Raw genomic sequence first — 24,945 nt, 5'->3', positions numbered from 1 at the left:
AACAACAACATATATATAGATTTAGGTATATTTTTGAAAACTATATTTTTGCCTCAACATCAATATATTTAAATTTCTTTGTTTTCCTTTGCGTAATCATTATCATCATATTCTAACATTAGTGTGAGAAGAGTATTACATATAACTAAGTTTAAAAGTTTGCATCATTTTAATTCTAATTAATATTGTTACATATTTAAACTTTTTATAATCATTCAAAGAATATCTTGAGTAGCATAGGAATTTTTTTTTAAAGGCCATAAATTATGTGCACCTTTTTAAACTAATATGTTTTCAGGTTTTTAAATTATATAGCTATAAGTGTTCTATCTAGTTTTGGATATAGATATCTCAAAGATGGATAGTACTTAAAAGGCCAGTGATGGGATTATTTTGTGCTGAATTGACTCCTAATGAGGTCAGGTGTGAGAGAAAAAAAAAAAAAAATTCTGTTATCTTAGAATGGAGGTAAGAGTATTGTCTAAAAAACCTGATGAGATTTAGAAGGACAGGTAGGAGACTCAGAAACCTTTACGAGAGAACTCTTTAGTTGAAACAGTTGTTGTTGTTATTGTTGTGTGCTTTCAAATCAATTTCAATTCATAGCGACCCTACAAGACATAGTAGAATTGCCCCATAGGGTTTCCTCCGCTGTAATCTTTAAGGGAGCAGATCTCCAGGTCTGTCCTTTCAGTCAGTGGCTGAACACTTAACCCTTGTGCCACCAGGGGTCCTTGTTAATACAGTAAGAAAACACAAATAATACCTATGGCACTGGTGAGGACTACAAAGATTGAGATTTGGAGTAAAAGAAAAATTTAAGGATGAATTTGACCTTATCATCTCTAGTATTGCCTCTAATGGAGACATGCTAAAGGCTTTTTTTTTTTTTTTAATTGGAATATTTCTTATATTTCTATTGGATGGACAACAGAATATATATATAAAAGCTGAATACTTATAGAAAGTAGCTAAATGAGTAAAATTTCAAAGTTACTTAATCATACTCTATTTCTTGAAAATTTATCTGGTCACTCTTCTTAAAAAATATGTTTCTTTTTTTTGACCATTGAGTCAGTTCTGTTATAGACGAGAACTGCTCCATGGGGTTTTTCTGGCTGTAATCTTTACAGAAGCAGATTTCTTCTGTGATGTTGATGGTGTTCCAATGTAGTAGATGAGTGCAAATCACTTGCACACGGGGAGGTGGGGTGGGGGGAACCTTTGCCACTGACTACATTCCAAATCATAGCAACCCTATAGGACAGAGTAGGACTGCCCCATAGGGTTTCCAAGGCCATAATCTTTAGGGAAGGCACTGCCACGTCTTTTTCCTGCAGAGCAGCTGGTAGATTCTAACTGCCAACCTTTCGGTTAGTAGCCAAGTGCTTTAACTACTGTGCCATCAGGGCTTCTTTTGCACCACCTGGGGACCTGGAAATAGCTACTACTATGCCCCTAAGTCATTCTCATGCAAATTAAATCTAAGCATTTCAAGGTTTGTTTTGTTTTGTTTTCTCTTACGATTTTCTGCCATCAAGATTTTTGTAGGGAATTCTGATTGTGAGAAATCTAGTCAAAGTAGAAGAATAAATGGTGTGTAATGACAAAATCGCATGTCCAGGTCATCTTACCACTCTTTAAAAAAAATGAATAAATAACTTATTGTGCCAGTGAGGTGATCATTTTTCTTTAAATCCCAAATATATAATGAGAATTGTATGTATCTACGAATTCAGTTACATTCCCTATCCAAGAACATTATATTTTGATTTATTTCTAACATACTGAGTCCATATCTAGTAGATTTTCACATACAAAGATGAGAGCACGAAGAAGTGCAAAATAATGACTTTCATCCTGAGTTTCTTTGTAAAAGGTACATACATTTTTGTTAATTTTATCATTTACATTTGAAACATAACATTTGCGATTATGTAAACTACAAAGTAAAGGATTTTAAGTTAATGCTCACTTGAAAAACAAATTTATTTTTATTTTCTGATTCAAATGTATGCACCAGCTGACAGCTATACTGTCCAATTTAATCTCAAGTATTGAGTTGCAATGACATAATATTTTGGTAACTGATTACTTAAATGGTCAACTTTTCCCCTTGAAATGTGCTATAATGTGGAGGTTTTAACATGTTTTTAATTTCAAGTAAATACATATATCACATTAAATTATTTGAGAAAGACAAGAACATGGCAAATGGGAGCACCAAAGATCATTTATTTGTCATAGTGTTTATACTTTAACCTTTTTTCCCCAGTAATATATGTATATTTACACCCACACATGTATTTCTAGGCAGTAAATTTTACAATATTAATTATTTGGCAGTGTCAAGAGTTAGGTAGTAACTATAATAATGACTGTCATATTTTAATGATATGGACAGAATAGTTAACTATCCAAGATAGAGCAGCCATTTTAAACAATTTTTAAATATTGAAACCTTAAGCTATACTGTGTGTGTGTGTTCAAGCCAGAATAAAATGCTAGTTTGTTGATTCTCATTTTATACAAAAAATATTGCTCAAGAAGCACACTGTAAAGAAATTTAGATGAATTGAAATCAAAATTGGTTATATAATATTAATATTAATACAGTAATTTTTTAAAAAACTAAAAATGCTAACATTTAAAAGTATCAATTTTTTGTAGTAGTATTGTGCTTTAAAGTTGTATTTGAAAAGGCTAAATTTTATGACACATTTAAAAATTATATATAAACTAACTTTTAATGTGTCATAAGTAATGCTTTTCATGTCAATTCGTATTTCTATATCATTTTACTGTTTATATAATATCTTACTATATGCTTATATATTTTACTAAAATAACCCCCTATATATCAACATATAAGTTTTTTTTTCTTTTTCTTAATTATAAATGTTGTGATGGCAATCGATACAAGTACTTATTTGCAGAGCTTAGAATACTGATTTAAATATAGAATTTCTACATCAAATGCTTTACACATTTTTTGGCTTTACCATCAATTCTCTTTTGCTCTCTGGAATAGCATAGGCATTCTGTCAGTTGATGAAAGCAATACTATTCCTTAGATTCACACTCACACCCCAGAAATATTTGGTTAGCTATTTTTTTTTTTTAATTCCAAATGACATGGTTTTGAGGCCCTTCTTCTTCATGACTGCCATTTTCTAAACCTGCTTCCATTTGTCAGAGTACCTCCAAAAACTGAATACCAAGACAGTGAATAAATAAACACAAAAGACAATGTCAGATAGCGAAAAGCTCTGCAAAATAAAACAGGGTAGAGTTTCCAGGAAGTCCTCATTTAGGAAGTACCAGGGAGCTTACAATTGAATGACGAGAAAGATCTAGCCTTGTGAAGATTTCTAAAGAACTTTCTAGCCTGAGAAAATAACAAATAAAAAGTCTTTAAGGACCAAGGGAGAATGAAGAACACCAAGGACACAAGGTAATCACAAGCCCAAGAGACAGAAAGGGCCACATAAACCAGAGACTCCATCAGCCTGAGACCAGAAGAACTAGATGGTGCCCAGCTACAACTGATGACTGCCCTGACAGGGAACACGACAGAGAACCCCTGAGGAAACAGGACAGCAGTGAGATGCAGGCCCCAAATTCTAGTAAAAAGACAAGACTTAATGGTCTGACTGAGACTAGAAGGACCCCGGTGGTCATGGCCCTCAGACCTTCTGTTGGCCCAGGACAGGAACCATTCCCAAAGCCAACTCTTCAGACAGGGATCGAACTGGACAATGGGATAGAGAGGGATGCTGGTGTGGAGTGAGCTTCTTGGATCAGGTGGACACTTGAGACTATGTTTGCACCTCCTTCCTGGAGGGGAGATGAGATGGTAGAGGGGGTTATAAAGTGGCAAAAAGGACACGAAAAGGGATAGTGAAGGAAGGGAGCGGGCTGTCTCATTAGGCGGAGAGCAATCCGAAGTATGTAGCAGGTGTATATAAGTTTTTGTGTGAGAGACTGACTTGATTTGTAAACTTTCACTTAAAGCACAATTAAAAAAAGATTATAGCCAAGAAAAAAAAAAATGTCCTTAAGGCTGGAAAACACTTGGCATGTTCTTGCTAGTCTGATCAGTGTGGCAGAAGTTTCTTTAAGAGCAGAGGAGTGCCAAGTGAGAGCAGACCAAGAGGGATTTATCAGCTATGGTAAAGACTGAAAATGTCATTCTAATAACCTGACGAAGGGTCAAAAGGAGGAATTTTATAATCTGGCTTATGTTTTAAGAGAATCACTGGGTGCTGTGTGAAGACTAGACCACGGAGGAGGGCAGAAATAGAAGCTGGAGAACTCTAGGAGACCGTTATAGGAGCTCAGATGAGAAATGATGTTGGCTTGGACTAGAATGGTAGCAGTGGAAATAGAAAGAGTGGAGGATAGAGCATGGTAGGTAACTGGAATGATTTTGAAGGTAAGGTTACCCTTAGAGTGGGTTTTATCTCACTGGCTCCTGTTTTCCTTCCTAACTTGAATCTTCAAAATGTCTCGGACTCTTTTAAATAACTTTCCCAGTACTCCTCTATCCTGCCTTTAATAAATGAGTGGATATAAGGGAGAGTCATCAACTAACTTTATCCTTTTTAGACCATACCTAGGCAAAGCATCTTTACTGGAATAAGACACCCTGTAGCAGAAATAAGCTGCGTTTGTAGCTCCAGATCAGCAATATTTCATGGACAACCCTCCCAACATGTAGACCCAATTCAATAATGCCCTGGAAAAATATGGATTACTAAAACCCTTGACCCAGATCTCACACATGTAGAAGACCCTGAAAAAGCTGCTGTACTTGGAGGCTGGTGAGACCTGAGAAGTACAAGAAACAGCCAGGGCTGCAGTGGAGACCCAACAAGAAGATCCTGAAGTCTCTAGCTCTTGACATTGTGGAGAGGGCATGAAACTGATGTCCTCCTTGTTGTCCTTGACAACAAATGTCCCATTAAACTCTTTCAGCCTCACTCTGTGAAAGATTAAAGAGGGCCACAGCCTACTCAACCAGGGCCTTTTGCAGGCTGACCTAAGTAGGCAGTGGTGGCCCAGGAGCCCAAAGCCATTTTCCTACACTTGCTCCCATGACCGGTCCCCTGAAGACTATAGCCTACATGGCACCAAAGACCAACTATTTGTGCAGAAGAAAGTCCCAGAGCTCCTGGGACACTTGAACCCAGCCACATTTCAAGGAATCTCATCTTGTCCTGAGGGGATTGGACATGCCCCCCATTCTCATGTTTACATGGGCTCAAGGGGTGAGGGGTTCTGTGAATTTGAGAGTCATACTCAGGCTGAGGGGCCATCTCATCTGCCTGCAGGGAGCATTCTGTCACCAGCCTCTCCTCAGACCATTCAAGTACAGGTAAACTAGGGTCACACTATTATCCTGGCTCCAAGTCAGGCTGCCTGTGATTCCTGGTGCTAACAGAACAAAACTGGCTTCTTGGGTGGGCCCATTCCTCTCCTTAATGCTACAGGGAGCCCATTAGCTTAACAAGCAAAAAATTATTCTCTTAAATTCTTCTCCTAAACAAAGAATTAAGTTATTTTTTCTGAACACTATTAATCTCATTTGTTTCAACATAACAGTTACAAATACAAATAAAACTTCTAATATTTTATTTCCCTTACCCTAATAGATCGCCTTATGTATGACTTGGAGATCACTGCAGTAGAGGGTGATGTCCCTGAGACCTTGGGGGTGATCACCACAGGTAGATAGCACTGTTCTTTTCCACCCATCAAGACTTGTACTACTAATCTCAGCCATCTTCCATGTAAATGCATGTCCCTAGCCATAAGATTAAAAAAAAAAAACAAGCAAACAAACGAACAAAAAAAACCCCAAACATGTGTTACAGAGTAGAGCTGTGCTCCACAGGGTTTTCAAGGCTGTGACCTTTTGGAAGCAGATTGCCAGGCCTTTCTCCCAAGGTGCCTCTGGGTGGGTTTGAACTACCTACCTTTTGGTTAATAGTTGAGCGCTTAATTATTTTTTGTGCCATTCAGGTACTCCAGCCAAAAGACAAGTCACATCAAATCATGAAAAAGTAGTGCAAATCCACCCGTAGTTCTCAAAAAATAATTTCACTTATATTCCTATTGATGGCAGGTGGAAATATTTTTCTAAATTGTTTATGTAATAGCATCAGTATAGCCACAGTATGTTTCAGATTTGTTGTTGTTGTTGACTCATTGATTCAATACAATTATTGCCCTTACCATTGTAGTCACTGAGGGTGGTAGAATTTTTCCTATTTTACAATTGAGGGGACTGATATTAAGAGTTCAAGTAAGTTGCTCAAGACCACCCAGAGAGTAAGTGTCACAGTCTGGTATCAAACCAGGTTTGTATGACTCTTTTACCTATTGTAGTGACTCTCAACAAAACTTAAAGAAAACCAACTGTTTCCAATCACCAATCTGACAAAAAGGGTCCTTGTCTTTTCCTGAGTAAGAATAGACACAAAAGACAAATTTTATCTTCAGCAAGCTTTATTTTGCTTGAGTCAAGCTAAAGGAATCAGAGGGGATCTGATCTATGCCTTTCCAAAAGACTAACTTTCCAAAAGAAGCAAGGCTAGGGCTTATATGGGTTCGGTGGAGACAATAGAGTAATGAATATTTAGTGGGCTTCTTTCAAGGGGTGAGTACTTCTCAGAATGGCAATGTATGTTAATTAGGTTGCACGTGCATCTGGAATCTAAGATGGAACCCAATGATATTCAAGATGGAGTCCTCTTGGCAGCCCTCGTCATCACTTACTATGGGATATAGCGCAAGCGCACTTGATCTTTGGCACTACCTCACCATCTTTGGAGGGCTAAGGGAGGTTAAACAGCAATCATACTTTGTTCTTCTGAGCATGTGGAGCCTGTAAAGGAAGGGACTAGAAAAACACTAGGAAGGAGATAGTAATTCATAGGTTGTTTCAATCTTATCTCATATTGACAGGGTGGGTTCCTGTTTACCCAACTTCTAGAGGGTAATCTTTCAAAAGCTCTTTTGTTCCACTAGCCCAGTTAACCGTATCTGTCTCACAACCACCATGGGATAGGCGTTGGGGTATAGAAGGCAAGAGAGTTTAATAAGACATGGTTCCTGCCCTGAAGAATCTTACATTTTAAACAAAGAGATAGACATGAAAATAAGGTGCTAAGAAATCTTGAGTGTTATAATCGAATTCTGCACAGACCACAGAGCAATACAAAGGATCAGGTAAACCATTCTACCTCATGGTTGAGAGGTGGGGGAAGCAAAGCTTTCTATTAAAGATACCATTTGAGCTGAGTCTGGAATCTGTGAATGTGTTCATTATTCAGATAATAGGCGTGGAGGTGGGCATAGTGGCAGAGGTGAGGATTCCATGTGGAGGAAGGAGAATGAGGGCAAGCACATAAAAGCATAAGGGTATTTTGGAATTATAATTTTGGAAAACTAGAAATGCAATCAAGTCTGTATTATCCTTAACTTCGGTAATGGAAAATGAGGAAGAGAACACAGAAAATACGTACTTTGGACACAAATGAAACTGTGGGACAAGATGGATATTTAACACCATGTATCTAATTAAAATGTTCAAATAGCTCTGTTATCTGAGCTGAGCAGTTCTTTCCTTCTTCCTCCTGTCTTCGTTTTATAGTGAAAACAATCTTGGGTGAAATCAGATTTCATTGAATAAATTCAGCTTTTTATTTTCTAAATATTATAGCAAGTAGTTATCTTGAGCTGGCTTGTTTTTGTCAGCTAATTCCTCAATCTCACTGCCATTCTCTCCTTCACCATTGCACAAATACTAGCTCCCTGGCAAGACAGTCCAGCCATCAACATGGAAGTTAAATTACCTGCCATTCTGAAGTTTTTGTCCTCATAACCCCAGAATGCCCCTCAGCTTCAGTGAGGCAAGCCTCACAATATAACAATGAATTGAAAGAGTTTAGAGCCATATCTGTCAGTTCAAGGTTACAAAAGGCTTCCCATCAAAATCCAAGGCTTTGTTCACAGTACTCTCTCCTTCACTGTCCTTCTCCAAATTTTCCTCTAAAAAAAAAAAAGCCTTAGGAGAGGCAGGGCAAAGAGACTTCTAGTAATATCATGGCCACAATAAAACAGATTTTTGCAAAGGTCTTCAGTGAAACTGCAGAGAGCTGCTCTGGCATAGAAGAGCAGCTAACAAGCTAACAGACTGCTGTAAGCAAACATATCCACCTCTGATTGTCCAGGTGGAGGGGCGTTCCTGATTTGCAGTAGGTACAATGTAAAAATGTCGTGGTTCCTATATAATCATAAATAATGGGCTCGTCTTGATATGTAGACATTCCTCTAGTCCATAATAGTTTTATTTTTCTTTACAAATGAGCTGCCCTTCGGTTATTTTCTCTTCCGTTTTTGCCATAACGTGGTTAATCTATTCCTGAAAAATTGAAAGTTGACAGCAATTCAACATTCTTGGAACGTGGAGCACTGGCGGCAGTAACAGACCTGGCAATGGAAAATTAAGTAGGCATCAAATCAAGGATGGCCTCAGTGCCACGCTAAGGGATTTGGCAGGGGGAAGCCATTGGAGAGTTTTAAGCAGCAGAATGACATACTGAGATTTGCATTTTAGAACAATCACTCTACTGTTTCCTCAACAATGGCAGTCAGGAAAATGAGAAGTGATGAGGCCCTGAACTCAGCAGTTTCAGTGGGAATGGAGAGGAAGTAAAGCATTCCCGACATAATAAGGATGAAGGAGTAAGTGGGCTTGCACAGTTTGGATAGGGGTCCAGGAGGGGCAATGGAGGTGGGAAAGGAGAAAAAGAAAGAGAACTGTCAGGTTTTTACCTCTGATGACAAAAGTGCAGGCCATTCATTGGAAGAAGTCTACTGGGAAAGAAGCATAATCGGGAAAAATAAAATGTGTTTTATTTTTATAACATTAACTTTGAGGAGCCTTTTTGGTAATGTTATGTTTGAGGTTATATCCAGGTAGCTACTATGCAGTTGGATACATTGAATGAAAATCAAGAGGATATTAGGCACGAGACAGAAATTTTGGGGTCATTAGCATAACATGTACTTAGTGAGAATGGTTTAGCCCCACCCTCCACCTGCCCACCCATGTTCCCTTTCAGCTCTTGGCTATTTCTTTTTTTTTCAATGCAATTTCTTTTCGTATTCATTCCATATTTATTGCTTATTTATTTATTTATTTACTATTTCTTTTAAAGTTTTAGATATAGTTCATTGATTGCAGTTCTACGCTGACCTATATGGGGTTGCTATGAGGTGGAATTGACTCGACAGCAGTGGGTTTGATTTTTTTTCTTTTTCTTTTGGTTTTATTGATTTGCTACAGTGGTACAATGGAAGCCAGAGATGCAGTTCTCTTAAGCCTTCTGCCCAACATGCATTTCACTTCTTTATCCTAAAGTTCTCTGTTTCCTTGCTTCGGTCTAGACTGATTGATCTCAGGGTTTGCTGCTGCTGTCATGGTTGGATCTCTGTTCACCAACGCCTTGGGGGACTCCTTTGCTTATGGTCTCTGTTTCCTAGATCCCATGTATTCATTCCCAGTTGACTCGCTTGTTTTAGTGAAGTACAGCTTCCAGTAGTTTTCTGAGAAAGACATTTTTGTCAACACAACAAATGTCAGAAAATGTCTTCAATCTACCTTTAGATTTGACTGGCTGGGTAGAGAAATCCAGGTTGAAAGTCATTTTAATCAGATCTTTCTAGACATGCTTGATTGTCTTCTCAATTTTAATGTTACTTTTGAGAAATCCAATGCTATTTTGATATTGGATGGAGCCTTTATTATTAGCAGCTTTTTCTTTCTAGAAATGTTTAGGATTTTTCTTTGCCCCTGCTATTCTGGCATTGGAAGAAAATGTGTGCCTATTTTCATCCATTTTGCTCAGAACTTGTTTGGTTATGTTAATATGAAAATTAATGTCCTTCTGTTCTAGAAAATCATGTTAAATTATTTTTTAATGATTTTTTTTTTGTTTCTCAATGATCTTTTTAAGCTCATATAATTTAGATGATTTATTTTCATTTTCTTTCTTTTTATAAACTTCAGAATTTCTTCACAACAGCAGTTTTAATCTCTGAGTTTTATTTTGGGTTCCCTAAATATTCCTTTTTTATAACCTCCTATTCTTGCTTCAAGCATATAATTTTTATCATAACTCTGAGGATATTAATTTATTTTCTTTTTTTTCTCTGCTGTTTCTCTTTCTTCTGAGTATCTATGTTTACTGTTTGATTTGTCTCTTGGTCATGGTGAAAGCTTTCTTCAGTTATTTGGTGTTTCTTGGCTATCTCTTCACCTTTCTAATGACTGGAAATTCTGTGTGTTTGAGAATCACGGTATAGGTATCAAGCTGATTCCAAATCATGGTGACCCCATGAATTTCAAAGTAGAATTGAGCTCTGTAGGATTTTCAATTACTGTACGGTTATCTTTGGGGATTAAATCACTAGGCTGTTTTTCCTAAGTGCCTCTGGGTGGACTTGAACCTCCAGCTTTTACGGTTAGCAAACACGTGTGTTAACTATTTCCACCAAAAAGTGAAACCCTCTAATTTTTCATTTGGGTGATATAAACCTGGATGCCAGCTTCATCAGAGTGTGGAGAAAAGGGTCTGAGAAGTTCAATGATTCAGCTTGTAGGCCCGTGGTTTTTAAACTTGGTTTCACATTAAAATAATCAAGGAAGAGGTCACAAATCCAGATGCCCATGTCACAGGCCATAACAATTGAATGAGAATCCCTGGAGCTAGAACCCAGGTGTTTGTGTAAAGTTCCACCACTTGATTCTAAAGTTTGGTGCATGTGGTGAACCACGGGGCCAGCAGCATCTGGATTGCCTAGAAATCTTTAAGAATTGCAAATAATCTGGCCCCACCCTAGCCATGCTGAATGAGAAACTGAGGGTGGGGCCCAATGATCTGTATTTTAACAAGCCCTCCAGGTGATTTTGATGCTCAAATTTGAGACTCTCTAGATGGCTCAGTGGTTAAGCTACTTTAACCACTACCCATAAAAAACCAGTTGCCTTTAGTAAATTGGGACTCATAGTGGCCCTATAGGATAGAGTAGAACTGCCCCATAGAGCTTCCAAGGAGTGCCTGGTGGATTTGAACTACTGACCTTTATGGTTAGCAGCTATAGCTCTTAACCAGGGTTTCTGACTGGTGGCTGCTGACCGGAAGGTGGCAGACCAACCCACCAGCAAAGCTCTTAAACACTGCTCCACCAGGGCATGTTAAAGATTAAACCAAAAAACCAAACCCATTGCCATTGATTCCGGCTCCCTGGTGGTGTAGTGGTTAAGAGTTTGGCCACCAACCAAAAGGATGACAGTTCGAATCTACCAGATGCTCCTTCAGAACCATATGGGCGGTTATACTCTGTCCTATAGGGTTGCTATGAGTCAGAATTGACTTGATGGCAATGCTTTTTGTTTGTTTGTTTTTGGTGGCTTATCCTCAGTGTCCTACTGATTCATCCTCTCCAGAGGGTAAATTTGTAGTCTTTGACCAGAGTTAAGGAGAGGACACTCCTTGACTATGTATACTGGGTTCTAACTATTTAAATCGACTAAACCAACCCTCCTACTTTCAGTTGCATCTGCCTCCCTTTGTTTAGAAATCTTACCAAAAAACCAAACCTACTGCCATGGAGCTGATTTCGACTCATAGCAACCCCATAGGACAGAGTAGAACTGCCCCATAAGGTTTCCAAGGAGTGGCTGGTGGATTTGAACTGTCGATCGATCTTTTGGTTAGCAGTTAAACACTTAACCACTGCCAGGGCCCCTTGGAGGTCTTAAGGACCCCAATTTCTGATCTATTTTGGGGTTCCACAGTACAAATTAGCGTGAATCTCTCCTCCTTCCTTTGCAGGTTTAAATTTTAAATTATTTGCTAAATCAGTCACCTATCATCATCTGCTTTCAACCTACGACTATTTTTTATTGCTATCATCTCTATTCCTTTTCCTTGTAGGTTTAGGTCTTTATCATTGCTTTCATGTATTTTTTTTTTTTTTATATATATTCTAGGAGAGATTAGAAATAATAGAATTGCCAGATAAAATACAGGATGCCCAGCAACTTTGTATTTCAGATAAACAATAAATAATTTTGTTGTATAAGTATATCCTAAAAAATATTTGTTTTTTCTGAAATTCAGATTTTACTGGGCATTATATTATATTTTCTATTTGAAACTTAAAAGGCTAGTGTTGAGAAAGCCTACTTTTTAAAATCACAGTTTTTAACAATCTGGACATAGTTAAATAAATATACTTACTCTGAACTTTTAAAAAGTAAGTTAATTACCATATGATCCAGCAATCCCACTCCTTGGAATATATCCTAGAGAAATAAGAGCCTTTACACGAACAGATATATGCACACCCATGTTCATTGTAGCATTGTTTACAATAGCAAAAAGATGGAAGCAACCAAGGTGCCTATCAACGGATGAATGGATAAGTTATGGTATACTCACTATGCATCAATAAAGAACAGTGATGAATCTGTGAAACATTTCATAACATGGAGGAACCTGGAAGGCATTAGGATGAGTGAAATTAGTCAGCTGCAAAAGGACAAATATTGTATAAGACAACTATTATAAGAACTCGAGAAAGAGTTTAAACAGAGAAGAAAATATTTTTTGATGGTTACGAGGAGGGGGAGGGAGAGGGGGCAGGAGAAGGGTTTTCACTAATTAGATAGTAGATAGGAACTATTTAGGTGATGGGAAAGACAATACACAATACAGGCAAGGTCAGCACAACTGGACTAAACCAAAAACAAAGAAGTTTCGTAAATAAACTGAATGCTTCGAAGGCCATTGTAGCAGGGGCAGGGGTTTGGGGACCATGGTTTCAGGGGACATCTAAGTCAACTGGCATAATGAAATCTATTAAGAAAACATTCTGCATCCCACTTTGGAGAGTGGCATCTGGGGTCTTAAACGCTGGCAAGCGGCCATCTAAGATGCATCAATTGGTCCCAACCCACCTGGAGCAATGGAGAATGAAGAACACCAAAGGCACAAGGTAATTATGAGCCCAAGAGGCAGAAAGGGCCACATAAACCACAGACTCCATCAGTCTGAGACCAGGAGTACTAGATGGTGCCTGGCTACAACGAATGACTGCCCTGACAGGGAACACAACAGAGAACCCCTGAGGGAGCAGGAGAACAGTGGGATGCAGACCCCAAATTCTCAAAAAAAGACCAGACTTAATGGTCTGACTGAGACTAGAAGGACCCTGGAGGTCATGGTCCCCAGACCTTCTGTTAGGCCAAGACAGGAACCATTCCCAAAGCCAACTCTTCAGACAGGGATTGGACTGGACTATGGGATAGAAAATGATACTGGTAAAGAGTGAGCTTCTTGGATCAAGTAGACACATGAGAGTGTGTGGGCAGCTCCTGTCTGGAGGGGAAATGAGAGGGCAGAGGGGCCAGAAGCTGGCCGAATGGACGTGAAAATAGAGAGTGGAGGGAAGGAGTGTGCTTTTTCTTTAGAGGGAGAGCAACCAGGAGTATATAGCAAGGTGTATGTAAGTTTTTGTATGAGGGACTGGCTTGGTTTGTAAACTTTCACTTAAAGCACAATGAAAATTAAAAAAAAAAAAAAATTCTAACTCAAAAAGAAAGACCAGACTTGCTGGCCTGTTGGAGACTGGAGAAAACCTGACTGTTTGAGCTCAGTGATGAGGTTGCTCCTGAGGTTAACCCTTCAGCCAAAGATTGAACAGGCCCGTGGAACAAAGCAAGACTAAATGGGTGCTCCAGCCTTGGGGCAGGGACTGTAGCGCAGGAGGGAACAGGAAAGCTGGTAATAGGCAACCCAGGGTTGAGAAGGGAGAGTGCTGACATGTCATGGGATTGTTAACCAATGTCGTAAAACAATGTGTGTACTGTTTGATGATAAACTATTTGTTCTGTGAACCTTCACCTAAATTACAATAAAAAGAAAAAAAAGTAAGTTATTAATTTTGGGATTAAGTTTCAAGAAAATAAACATTATTAAAATTTCATAATTGTAATTTTTAAATGTAATTAAAATTAACTGAAATTTATGTTGCAGCTGTCTTTAATTGGGGGTAAAACTTTAGTTCCATTTACATTTTCAAGATATCTTTGCACTGTGTAGTGTGAAAGGAAAATAAAGTGAGAGAGACAAACATGATTCTAAGTAATAATTATACAGTCCAAAGCAAGGTTCCTTATATAAGATGAATATTTTTGAAAGATAATATTTTAAATGATATTTAAGAGAGATAATATAATCAGAGAATAGGATGTAAGACCTTATTTAATTTTTTTCAAAGTTATGAATTGTTAAAGTAGATATTTTTGAGGATATTTTTTCCCCTATCATTTCACAAGTATTTTGGGAATACCTACATCATGCTCAGTTCAAAAGAATGCAAAGGAGTGTTTCAGGAGCTTTCATCTCAGGATAAGGAGTCAGAAAACAATTAATTGAGTGAAAAAAGCACATGATTCTATCAGTTGAGACCTTAGAATCATTGTTGAGAAGGAGGAGCCGACGTGGCACATGCTAGCCTGAAACGCTTCACTGGGGGCGGGGGTTGCCCCTGAGGAAAGAAGGATGCGTGTAGTGGACTTATGTGCAGATTACGATGTGGACACCAATGTAAGCGAAAGAGTGGACTGTGCTATTTTCTTCAAAGCACAGTCTACAGTTATTTGTTTTTATTTTTTTACTTATTTCTTCTCTGCCTCCCTCACTAGAGCATAGTTCATATAGGCAGTGATCTTATTTGTCTCATTCTCTGTCATTTTACCACCATTTAGAATGTTGTCGTGTGCTGCTGTCCAGTCGATTTCTTCTCCCAGTGACATCATGTGACAGAGTAGAATAGGGTTTTCTAGGCTGTAATCTTTATGGGAGCAAATCACCGGATCTTTCTCCTGCAAAGTCACTGCCTGGGTTTGAAATGCCAACCTTTCGGTTAGCAGCTGAGTGCTTAACTCTTGCACCACCAGATGTCTGGTAATAGTCGATTAATGAGTGAATGAGTATTGGAAGGTTGTAAGACTAAACAGAAGTTGGAAATGAGTTTCTTTAAGTGGGATAAATTCAGATTATGATAGAGAATATTGAATTTTAGATAATGTATAAATAACCAAAAAAAAAAAAAAAAAAAAACCAAACCCATTGCCATCGAGTCTATTCCTACTCAAAGAATCTAGAGTAAGAATTGGTAAGAATAAGAACTAAAGAATTAGAGTAAGAATCTAGAGTCCAGTTGACTCTGACTCATGGCAACCCCATGTATGTTCAAGTAGAACTATGCTCCATTGGGATTTCAATGACTGATATTTAGGATATAGATCACCAGGCCTTTCTTTTGAAGTTCCTCTGGGTAAACTCAAACCTCTGATCTTTCAGTAATCAGCAAAGATCATTATGTGTTTACACCACCCAGTGACTTGGAGGTGATAAATATATGTTTTTAGGGAATTGCAACAACCTAGATTCAGTTCCAAGGACACCTGTGGTCACAGTTTCACACTCCAGTCACTGCTGAGATGCCTATGGTCCAAGTCCTCATGGCCTTTTATATGCATAAGGCTTTTTCGTGGTGGTTTTCAAGGCCACAGTCAGCTCTTCATTCCATCCTCTTGGCAACCCTGAAACAATCAATCAGAATCTAATTGGTCAGCCTCAACGCCTCTGTGTGGGGCAGCGCCTGGTTTTATACTGCTTGTAGAAGTGCTGTTTGCCCCCATACTGTGATCCAGAATTAGTTTGCATGGCTACTTCTACTGTCTAGCAGGCTGCCAAAGGGTGTGTCTGGCGTTTTGAGTGTGTTTTGTGGAAATTAGGCTTCTCCAACAAGGCTGAGACAAGGGGAATGGCCATTGGATAAACAGAGTGTTTGCTACAGCTTGTCTACATTCTAAATATGAGGGAGGGAAATACTTCCTTTTTTTTTTTTTCCTAGTCTTTCATAGCAATAAGAACAATGCAAAACAGAAAGAAAACTTTGATTACTATCTTGCCACAGAGATTTGTTATCTCTATGGCCCTGTTACTCTTTTTTAGCTCTACTGATGTTATATCCAAAAGATCTGCAGTTCAAATTCACCAGCTGCTCCTTGGAAACCCTATGGCACAGTTCTACTGTGTCCTATAGGGGCCTATGAGTCTGAAATGGTTTGACGGCAGTGGGTTTATGGTTTGTTGTCTAGTTTCTGTTCCAGAGGAAGGAGAAAGAATCTTCATTCCCTGAATGGTACATTCGGTAAGAGGTGGTCTTAAACAAACTTATCCTCGGTTCCCAGTATTGTAACTCTTAGCCTTACTCTATCAACCACATCCCAGAGGTGAAGGGCTTTGACCTGGAAAGCAGAAATGGGACATGTTTCCACCTGGGTTACCTTGAAAACCTAAATACAGCACTGACCTATTTTCTTGGGTCAGAGGCCATTAGGCTCTGAATGCTACGCTTGAGATGAATTCCTTTTGTCGATTCTTGATTATGTCTGCAATGTTTATTTTATTTTTGTTGTTCTAAATTTTATTTTTTAAGTAACATACAATAGTAACAAAGCAAATAATACTAAAGAGGCTATTATCAAGAGAAATATCTCTTTTTTCCAGACCTCTGACCCTTATTCCCACTTCTCAAAGACAGATTTCTTTAAGCTGTTATTATTAGGTCTACTGCCCAAAGGGTCTATATAATATTTCAGAACAGTTCATTCTTTACTTGTCAATTTTATTTTTTTACCATGTATTAATTATCTGATATGAAAGATAAAAATTTAAGTAATTCACACTAAACTTATCCTTCTCCTCCTTCAAAAATTGGCTGTTTGTATTATTTTTTATATTAGTTATTTGCAACTTTAAATAATATACTTCAATCTCTATTTACTTTTGCATTAGTTTTCAAAATCATGATTTGACTCTTCATGTTTTATGAATAGAATAGTCTCCCTTCTCTCTCATCTAATAATCTTCTTATTGCCTGTAAGAAATTTAGTCAAAAGTATTTCATTTTAACATTGCTAAAATTGTTAATATTTATATCCCTGGTGGCACAGTGGTTAACAGCTACTGCTGCTAACGAAAAGGTCTGCAGTTTGAATCCACCAGGAGCTCCTAGAAAACCCTGTGGGGCAGTTCTACTCTGTCCTATAAGGTCACTATGAGTCAGAATCAACTCCATGGCAATGGGTTTGGGTTTTTTTTTTTTTTTACTGCAAACACAGCAAGCCTTCTGTGCTTCATTTAAAAGCTAAAAACATGTAAATGACATTTATTTTACTTATTTTGATTTGTAAATATTGTTTCATGCTGAAACAAATGGTACGCTAGGATTACCTTTGGCTCATTCCTGTTTCAATGTCTTGACTGTTGGCTCATTGGAAAAAAGGAATAACCTTAAGGTCAATTGGATTCTCTTTCCTTGATTTAATCATTCATTAATTGCTTCATGTTTGGGCTATAATTTAATTGCACAGCCTTTTGGTTTTCTAGGATTTAATTTTTGGTTAGTGTATCGTGTGCCTTTACGATATGTTCAAATTTATTCCAAACTCTCAAACATTGTGTCTACTCATGAATATTTGCCTTCTTTCCTTTATTTATTCTTTTGTTTCTCCTTTCCTTCCTTCTTTTTTCTATCTCTCTCCCAACCTTCCTTGGAAACTGTATTCCCAGAACCTTCCATGGTTATTCTCCAATGTGGACAGCTTTTTTTTTTTTATGTTTGCCGCATACCTTACATTCTGGTAATACCCTTTGCCATCATCCTGGATTAAATTTCTTGTTTTTAGATCCCATATCATTATCTTGAGTCATTTTCTCATTTTACTCAAGCTCAACTTCCAGTTTTTTCTTAGGAAAGAGTTTATGGGAGATGAACTTTGTGTATATATATACATATACACACACACGTATACACACACACACATACCTGTATATAATTATAGACTTCCCCTCCGCCCACCTCTCACACTTAATTCTACTTGGTATAGAATTCTAGCTTGATACAATTTCCCCCAAGAATTTTGAAGGCATTTCTTCATTGTCTTCTTGTATCTGACACCATTGAAAAGAAGTCTGATGCAAGTTTGATTTTTGTTTCTTTGTTAAGAGACTCACTTTTTTCCTACTTGGGGACTCTTAAAAAATTTTAATTTAAACGTAGTATTCCAAAATTTCACAAACATACATTCACTTTTTCTGTTGATATTGCTGTTGGATCACCTAGAACAGTGGTCCTCAAACTTTTTGGTCTCAGGATCCCTTTATACTCTTAAAAATTATTGAGGAAACCAAAGATCTTTTGTTGATGTGGATTATACATATTAATATTCACCAAGTTAGAAATTAGATCTGAGAAATTTTAAAAATATTCATTTATAAATTTATTTTAAAATAAAAATAAACACAATATAAATAAAATCAAGGAAAATAGTTATCATTTCTAAAAAATTATGAGGAGAGTAGCAATGTTTTCCGTTTTTGCCAATCTCTTCACTGTCTGACTTAATAGAATATAACTGGATTTTCATATCTGGTTCAACAGTGTTTCGTTTAAAGTATATACTGTTAAAACAAAACAACCAAAAATAAGGTGAATTGTTTTAATAGCCTTTGCAGATAATTGTGCGTGCATTTCTTTAAAACTACACCAAAATTCAGTAAGTGGTAGTTGCAGTGCCATATAATTGGACTTTTGTCCTCTGCCATATTACAATCTATTAATCTATTTTGAATTGACCATTTAGACAACCATCAAAGTTTATCACTTTTATCACAGGAATCTCTCAGTTTTTATGCAAATTCATGGGTGCAATAAAAACGGAAGTGGATGGGCTACTCAACTTCACCAAAATAAGCTAAGCATGTCCGGAAAGGGATGACTCAACTCCATCCATGAAAGGGGCCACTATAGAGATAAGATCAACAGCACTGAATCTGAAATTAATGCCTGATTCATAATGTGAGGCCTCCATTTGATTTACGGCTCAATGCAAACTATTTAATCTCTCCTTGCCTTAGTGTTCTTAACTGTGAAATGGGATGATAATTATAGTAGTACTTACTTTGCAGAGTTGTCGTAAAGGTTAAATGAATCAATTTATGTGTAGTGTCTAGAATTGTGCCTGGCACAATATACAATTAGGTAAGCAAGAAAATAAGCTCCAATAACTATTACTGATGTTAACGGAAACCCTGGTGGCATAGTGGTTAAATGCTATGGCTGCTAACCAAAGGGTCAGCAGTTCAAATCTGCCAGGCTCTCTTTGGAAACACTATGGGGTCAGTTCTACTCTGTCCTATAGGGTCGCTATGAGTCGGAATTGACTTGACGGCACTGGGTTGGGTCAATGTTATTACTGTTACAATACTGGAACTGAGCTCTGGTTTAGTCAAAACATCATGGCATTGCAATGAGCATAATTGTCCCTGATGATATAAAAAAAAAATATGAATTAAATGGCCTTACTATACTGTCTAGCGAGAAATTGTTTTGGAGTCTCAATTGTTATTAAATAGATTCCTTTTTTTTTTGTCAATTCAGCTTCTTACAGGTGTATAATTTATTAACATCAATTATGTTAATCAGCTATGCAACCAATTCTTGTTGAAAAGTCTAAGTTGTTTGAAACCTTTAAAATTATACATTTGATTTAAATTATTGTATTATCTTAAAAATTTTAATGTAATTGGAAAGAACAGAAGTTTGGACAAAGAAAGATTAAATATGTAAATTTTATTAAGTTTTGTAATTTCTATCAGGATCAGGTTATCTATGAAATGAGAAGAGTAGTCCTTAAAATTTTGCTATGACAATTAGAGGAAATATAGTAGTTAATATATAATTCTCTCTAGAGCCCTAGCTGTCTGAGGGTCAGGACTCTTTCTTTTTTTCCTCCTGCACAATTCACTAACACCAAATGAAATCTGCATACAAGTTAACGGTATAAATTAATAAATTTGGGACAAAAGAGCAAAAACTGTGCAAAAAATAAAAAAGATTAACTGTGAAGAAACCACAGCAATAGATCATATCAATGATCAAAAGCATTGCATACTTTAAATAAAAATCAGGAGAACAGTATCTTTTTATAATTATTATTTAGATATGTGGTTGGATTTTGACATTCACATACAAATAAAAAGATACTATGTTCATATGTAAGTATTAAATCAAAAAATATGTATTTCATATTAATTTGAAATATGCTTTTATTTATACCATGTCTCTTTCAAGAAAAAAGAAAAGTCAAGGATCTTCTAATTATAGAGGGAGGAGAAAAATTTGAACAATCAAATGTCACTATGGTTTGCATTTTTAAAAAGTAAAAGTGATTTTACTATTTCTCTTAAAAACAGAGTTGGAAATATAACAAAAGAAATCAGAAAGTATTATAGTTTAATAGCTGTTTATTATGATTTAATAAGATAGTTATCTTTTTCTTAAAAAAAAAACTTTTTTTTTTTTTTTTCCACTTTTATAGATAAGAAACTGTGGTGGGCAAACCAAAACTTAGCTCAGCTGGGAACCTGCAGCAAAAGAGATGGAAGAAACCCCACTGTCCTAAGAAATAAGACTGCTGGGGTTGTTCATATGAAAGTGTATGATAAAGAAGCACAGCAAGGTAAATCACACTGTTATGAATTTGTGTATGTTTTGACTAATGATGTTCTCTTTTTCAGTATTATTTTCTCAATTCAACAATTGAAGGTCCCTATTTCGCTAGGAATCGGAATCCACTGGACAGCAGTGGGTTTTTGGTTGGTTTTATTTTGCTTTTAACAAAAAAAAAGAAGAAAGAAAAATACAACTGAATACTGTAGGGAAAAAATGCCTTTAACATAAGGTATATAATGAGTGTTTAAAACATTAACAAAGTGTCCCTAGGAATCTTAATTTTTCAAAGAAATCTTAACCAGTTTTTGATTAAAAAACAGAAGAATGAGAAAAAATATCCTGGCAAAATATATATAGTGTGTACTTAATTTCAGATACTGAATGAACTAAGGGACTTCATTTAGATTGTCGACATGAGAATTTCTTATTCAAAAGCACTGCATTGTTTGGCTCTAAGCATTTTGTGTTTTTGTTTTTCCTTGTCCAAATGATATGCAGTGAAATGGAGTGAGAGAACTAACAGATGGTTTACATAGGTGGACTTGTCACATTGCCCAAATGGCAATTAGATTACAGATGCCAACCAGTACAGCCCTACATCTGCTAGTTTCTTCTTAGCTTTTGCTCTATGATCCATGACATTAACAAAACTCCACTAGCAGAGTAAAAACATTTTTAAAACATGTCTTTCTGTATTTGATTTTCCTACTTCATTCTCTACCATGAAAATCCTTAGCTTCATGGGCTTTTTTATTTAGGAGTAGTTTTGAAGAAGATTTTTGGACACTAAGTGAAGGAATTTTTCATTTGAAGAATTTGGGGCGTGTAGAACAAAGCAAAGAAGAATGGGGTAAAAATAGAGAACCAAGGAGATCACTTTTTTCATTTGAATGGGGTAAGAATAGAGAACCAAGTACATAATGTTTTAGTTTTTAAGGCAGGTGACAATCATCAAGAGTTATTAGAGATAGCACTGAGAGTCACGCCTATACTTCAGCAGACAAAATGGAGACCAGATTGAGGTTTTGCCTTCCCTGCAGGGCATTTGCTAAATTTTGGTCTCAAATTATTTCTTTTCAGGGCAGAAGGAAACATATGTTTTCTTCATGAAAAAAAATAATAATTAAAAAAAATTAAAAATCATCTGAAATGGATGATTTCTTCTGAGTTTCTTCCATCATTGAGAAGACATCAACACCCAAACTCTTGCATAAATCAATATTTGTTTTCTGACTTTTTTGAGACATTGTCTATAATAATCAACAGGGTTGTTTTCACTAGCATTTCAGTAATGGACCTTTTTTTTGTATCAAAATACATAATTTTACTCACATCAAAGTCATGGGACATAGATTATTCAATTGGGATACAATATTAGTGCTCAAAAAATATGAATTTTTCATGGATTTTGAACAGAATATACTTGTTAACTGTAAAAACTTATACTCCCATAATAAATCTTAGTGCATAGTGTATACTTAGAGATTGTATCTGAAAAGACATTAGAAAAGAGAGATAATAAATGAGTTATGTTTCCATACAAAGTGTTTTAAAATCTGTATTCACTTTTTTAAAATGTAAAGAGGCTTATGCTTTGTTCTGAAACTGTAAATTAATGTATTAATTTTTTAGGTACAGTTTCCAATAAAGTTTCTGGGAGGAAAATTTAGCATATTTAATTTTTCTCGCTTTGCTCTTGTCAACAGGATTTCCGTCACCTTTTAAGAATTTGATCCTGTAGGTACAGTTGAGTGTGCTACGCACTGTGAAAGTATTACCAAACTGACAAGGGTCTCTTAACACTTAGAAATCAATGGTATAATATGATGATGCTTAAAATGCAGTGAAAATACCATTTTTACTAGAAGAATATGCTGATAAGAGCATCTGTATTAAAGACAATTCCATTAACAAAATCACTGCAGGTAGCTTAAAAGCTTCATTAGTATGAAATATGAGCAATTTAGGATTGTTTAAGGTGTTAGCATTGCCACCTCTTTGGATTTCAGAGTGCAATTAGCCACTTCATTTATCATTTTTGACATAGTTCAATGCAGAGTTGAGACTTCTTGTTAGTCAAGTGGACTGACTGTCTAGCTCCGTGAGAGATTTGGGGCATGAGGCTTGAACATTAATATCATTCCAAGATATTAAGCCATAGCTAGTATTTCTGACTTGATATACAACCATTACCCAAAGTATTATTTTTTAAGAGAATATTCTCATTTTTTTTGAATTTTAATTTTATTTCATAGACAAAAGATATTTACTTATTGTAAAGAAAGGCTCATTTCACGATTTTTTAAAAATTTTTCTCTTCCTTAGAGATTAAAAAAAGATACATGAAATATGTATTTTTAGTGTATATATAGCATAATTGCTAAAATATTAATTTTCTTATGTATAATAAATATATACCTATTGTTATTATGGTAATTTTATTAAAAAATTTGAAGCCCTACATTTTCTTCTCTTCATACATTTTTAATACTATTAAAGCATGTAACTCATTATTTTCAACTCTTTTTACAAATTCAGTCTCTTCCTTAGCCTATTTTTCTTTACTTCTTCAATTCCATTATTTCCTCTTCTCTCCATTTGGTGCTTCTTCAAACCTTACAATTAGGAATCAACTGTCAGTCTCTTCCCAGTATTTCAATCTTTAATGGTAGTAAAAAGAAAATCTGTATCTAAATCCAAGTCTCTGTAGATTGATATTGGGCTAATACACATACACACGCTTTTTATGAATTGAAATATGCAATATTGTTAGTATAAAGTTACTGCAAACCTATAAATATACTTGTCTCATTACTGAAAATATTAGCAATTTGAAATTTCATCTAAGTATTATAAGCCATCTTGGGAAAAAGAGAAATGAATCAATTAATCTTCATTAGTTTATATAGTAGATCAAAGACCACAGCCTTCAGTATGCATTACATCTCAACAGAGAGAAAATAAAAATCCTCACAACTGGGCCAGTAGGCAACATAATGATAAATGGAAAAAATAGTGAAGTTGTCAAGGATTTCATTTTACTTGGATATACAATCAATGCCTGTGGAAGCAGCAGTGAACTATTCAATGATGCTCTCGTTGGGCAAATCTGCTGCAAAAGACCTCTTTAAGGTATTAACAACAGAGATGCCACCTTGAGGACTAAGGTGCACCTGGTGCAAGCCATGGTATTTTCAATTGCCTCATATGCATGTGAAAACTGGGCGGTGAATAAGGAAGACTAAAGAAGAATTCATGTCTTTGAATTATGGTGTTGGAGAAGAATATTGAATATATCATGGACTGCCAGAAGAAGGAACAAATCTGTCTTGGAAGAACTATAGCCAGACTAGCTCTTAGAAGTGAGTATGGCTAGACTTCGTCACATGTACTTTGGACATGTTGTCAGAAGGGAACAGTCCGTGGAGAAGGACATCATGCTTAGTAAAGTGGAGGGTTATCGAAAAGAAGACCCTCAATGGGATAGATTTACACAGTGGCTGCAATGATGAGCTCAAATATAGCAACAATTGTAAGGATGACACAGGACCAGGCAGTGTTTCAATCTGTTGTACACGGGGTCACAATGAGTTGGAACTGACTGGACAACACCTAACAACAACAACAGTTCATATAGAAAATAAATGTAATTGTTCCACAAGTTCAGGGAAACTTCAAATTCTAGTATGTGACTCTACGTAAGATGCACTTCAGCATTGACTAAACAGGCAGCTATTTTCTGAACAGAGAATGTGGTAGATCTTCTGATGGGAAATCCCCCAACTTGACAGTATTTTGCACTTCAGAAATGACAGAGTTTTTGACAGGTTCGATTGAACAATTAAATCCCATCAGACTGTCTGGATTCAGGAGATCACAAGTAATGAGCTACATTGGTATTTTGAATTTTCCATAGAGCACTACTGATATATAGCTTTCATCATGCTTTGCAACTCACTGGATTTATTACACTTCATATCAGAGCTTGAACATTCTGTAAATGGCATTGCATGTCCTAGAATAATAAAAATGTTGTAAAAATTAGATATTTAATGAACTTGCTGGGTAAGATTGTAAATTACTTAACTTCATGACACCTGCTTTAATTAGTACATTGGGCCTAGTAAATTCAATGGAACATCTTTATAGAATGCCTACCTGTGATTACCTGACTGATATTTGTCATTGCTACTATACAGGAATAAGGATAATTAATATAGCAATTAATTAGATGACTCTTATGGGTGTGTTTTTAATATATTTTGGAAGAATTATGTT

The 24,945-nt window shown here is 36.3% G+C and overlaps 1 protein-coding gene across 1 annotated transcript in view; it reads left to right on the top strand.

The window, feature by feature from the left end:
* The window catches only part of LRP1B (LDL receptor related protein 1B), a 1,748,032-nt gene that overhangs the window by 1,147,581 nt on the left and 575,506 nt on the right, over positions 1–24,945 (top strand). The window contains exon 33 of the mRNA XM_049888441.1: positions 20,534–20,674. Coding sequence (XP_049744398.1) covers positions 20,534–20,674 — 141 coding nt within the window. The remainder of the gene's footprint in view (positions 1–20,533; positions 20,675–24,945) is intronic.

This window comes from Elephas maximus, chromosome 6, assembly GCF_024166365.1.
Source record: "Elephas maximus indicus isolate mEleMax1 chromosome 6, mEleMax1 primary haplotype, whole genome shotgun sequence".
Taxonomy (NCBI): domain Eukaryota; kingdom Metazoa; phylum Chordata; class Mammalia; order Proboscidea; family Elephantidae; genus Elephas; species Elephas maximus.
This window is presented reverse-complemented; position numbering and strand designations above follow the sequence as displayed.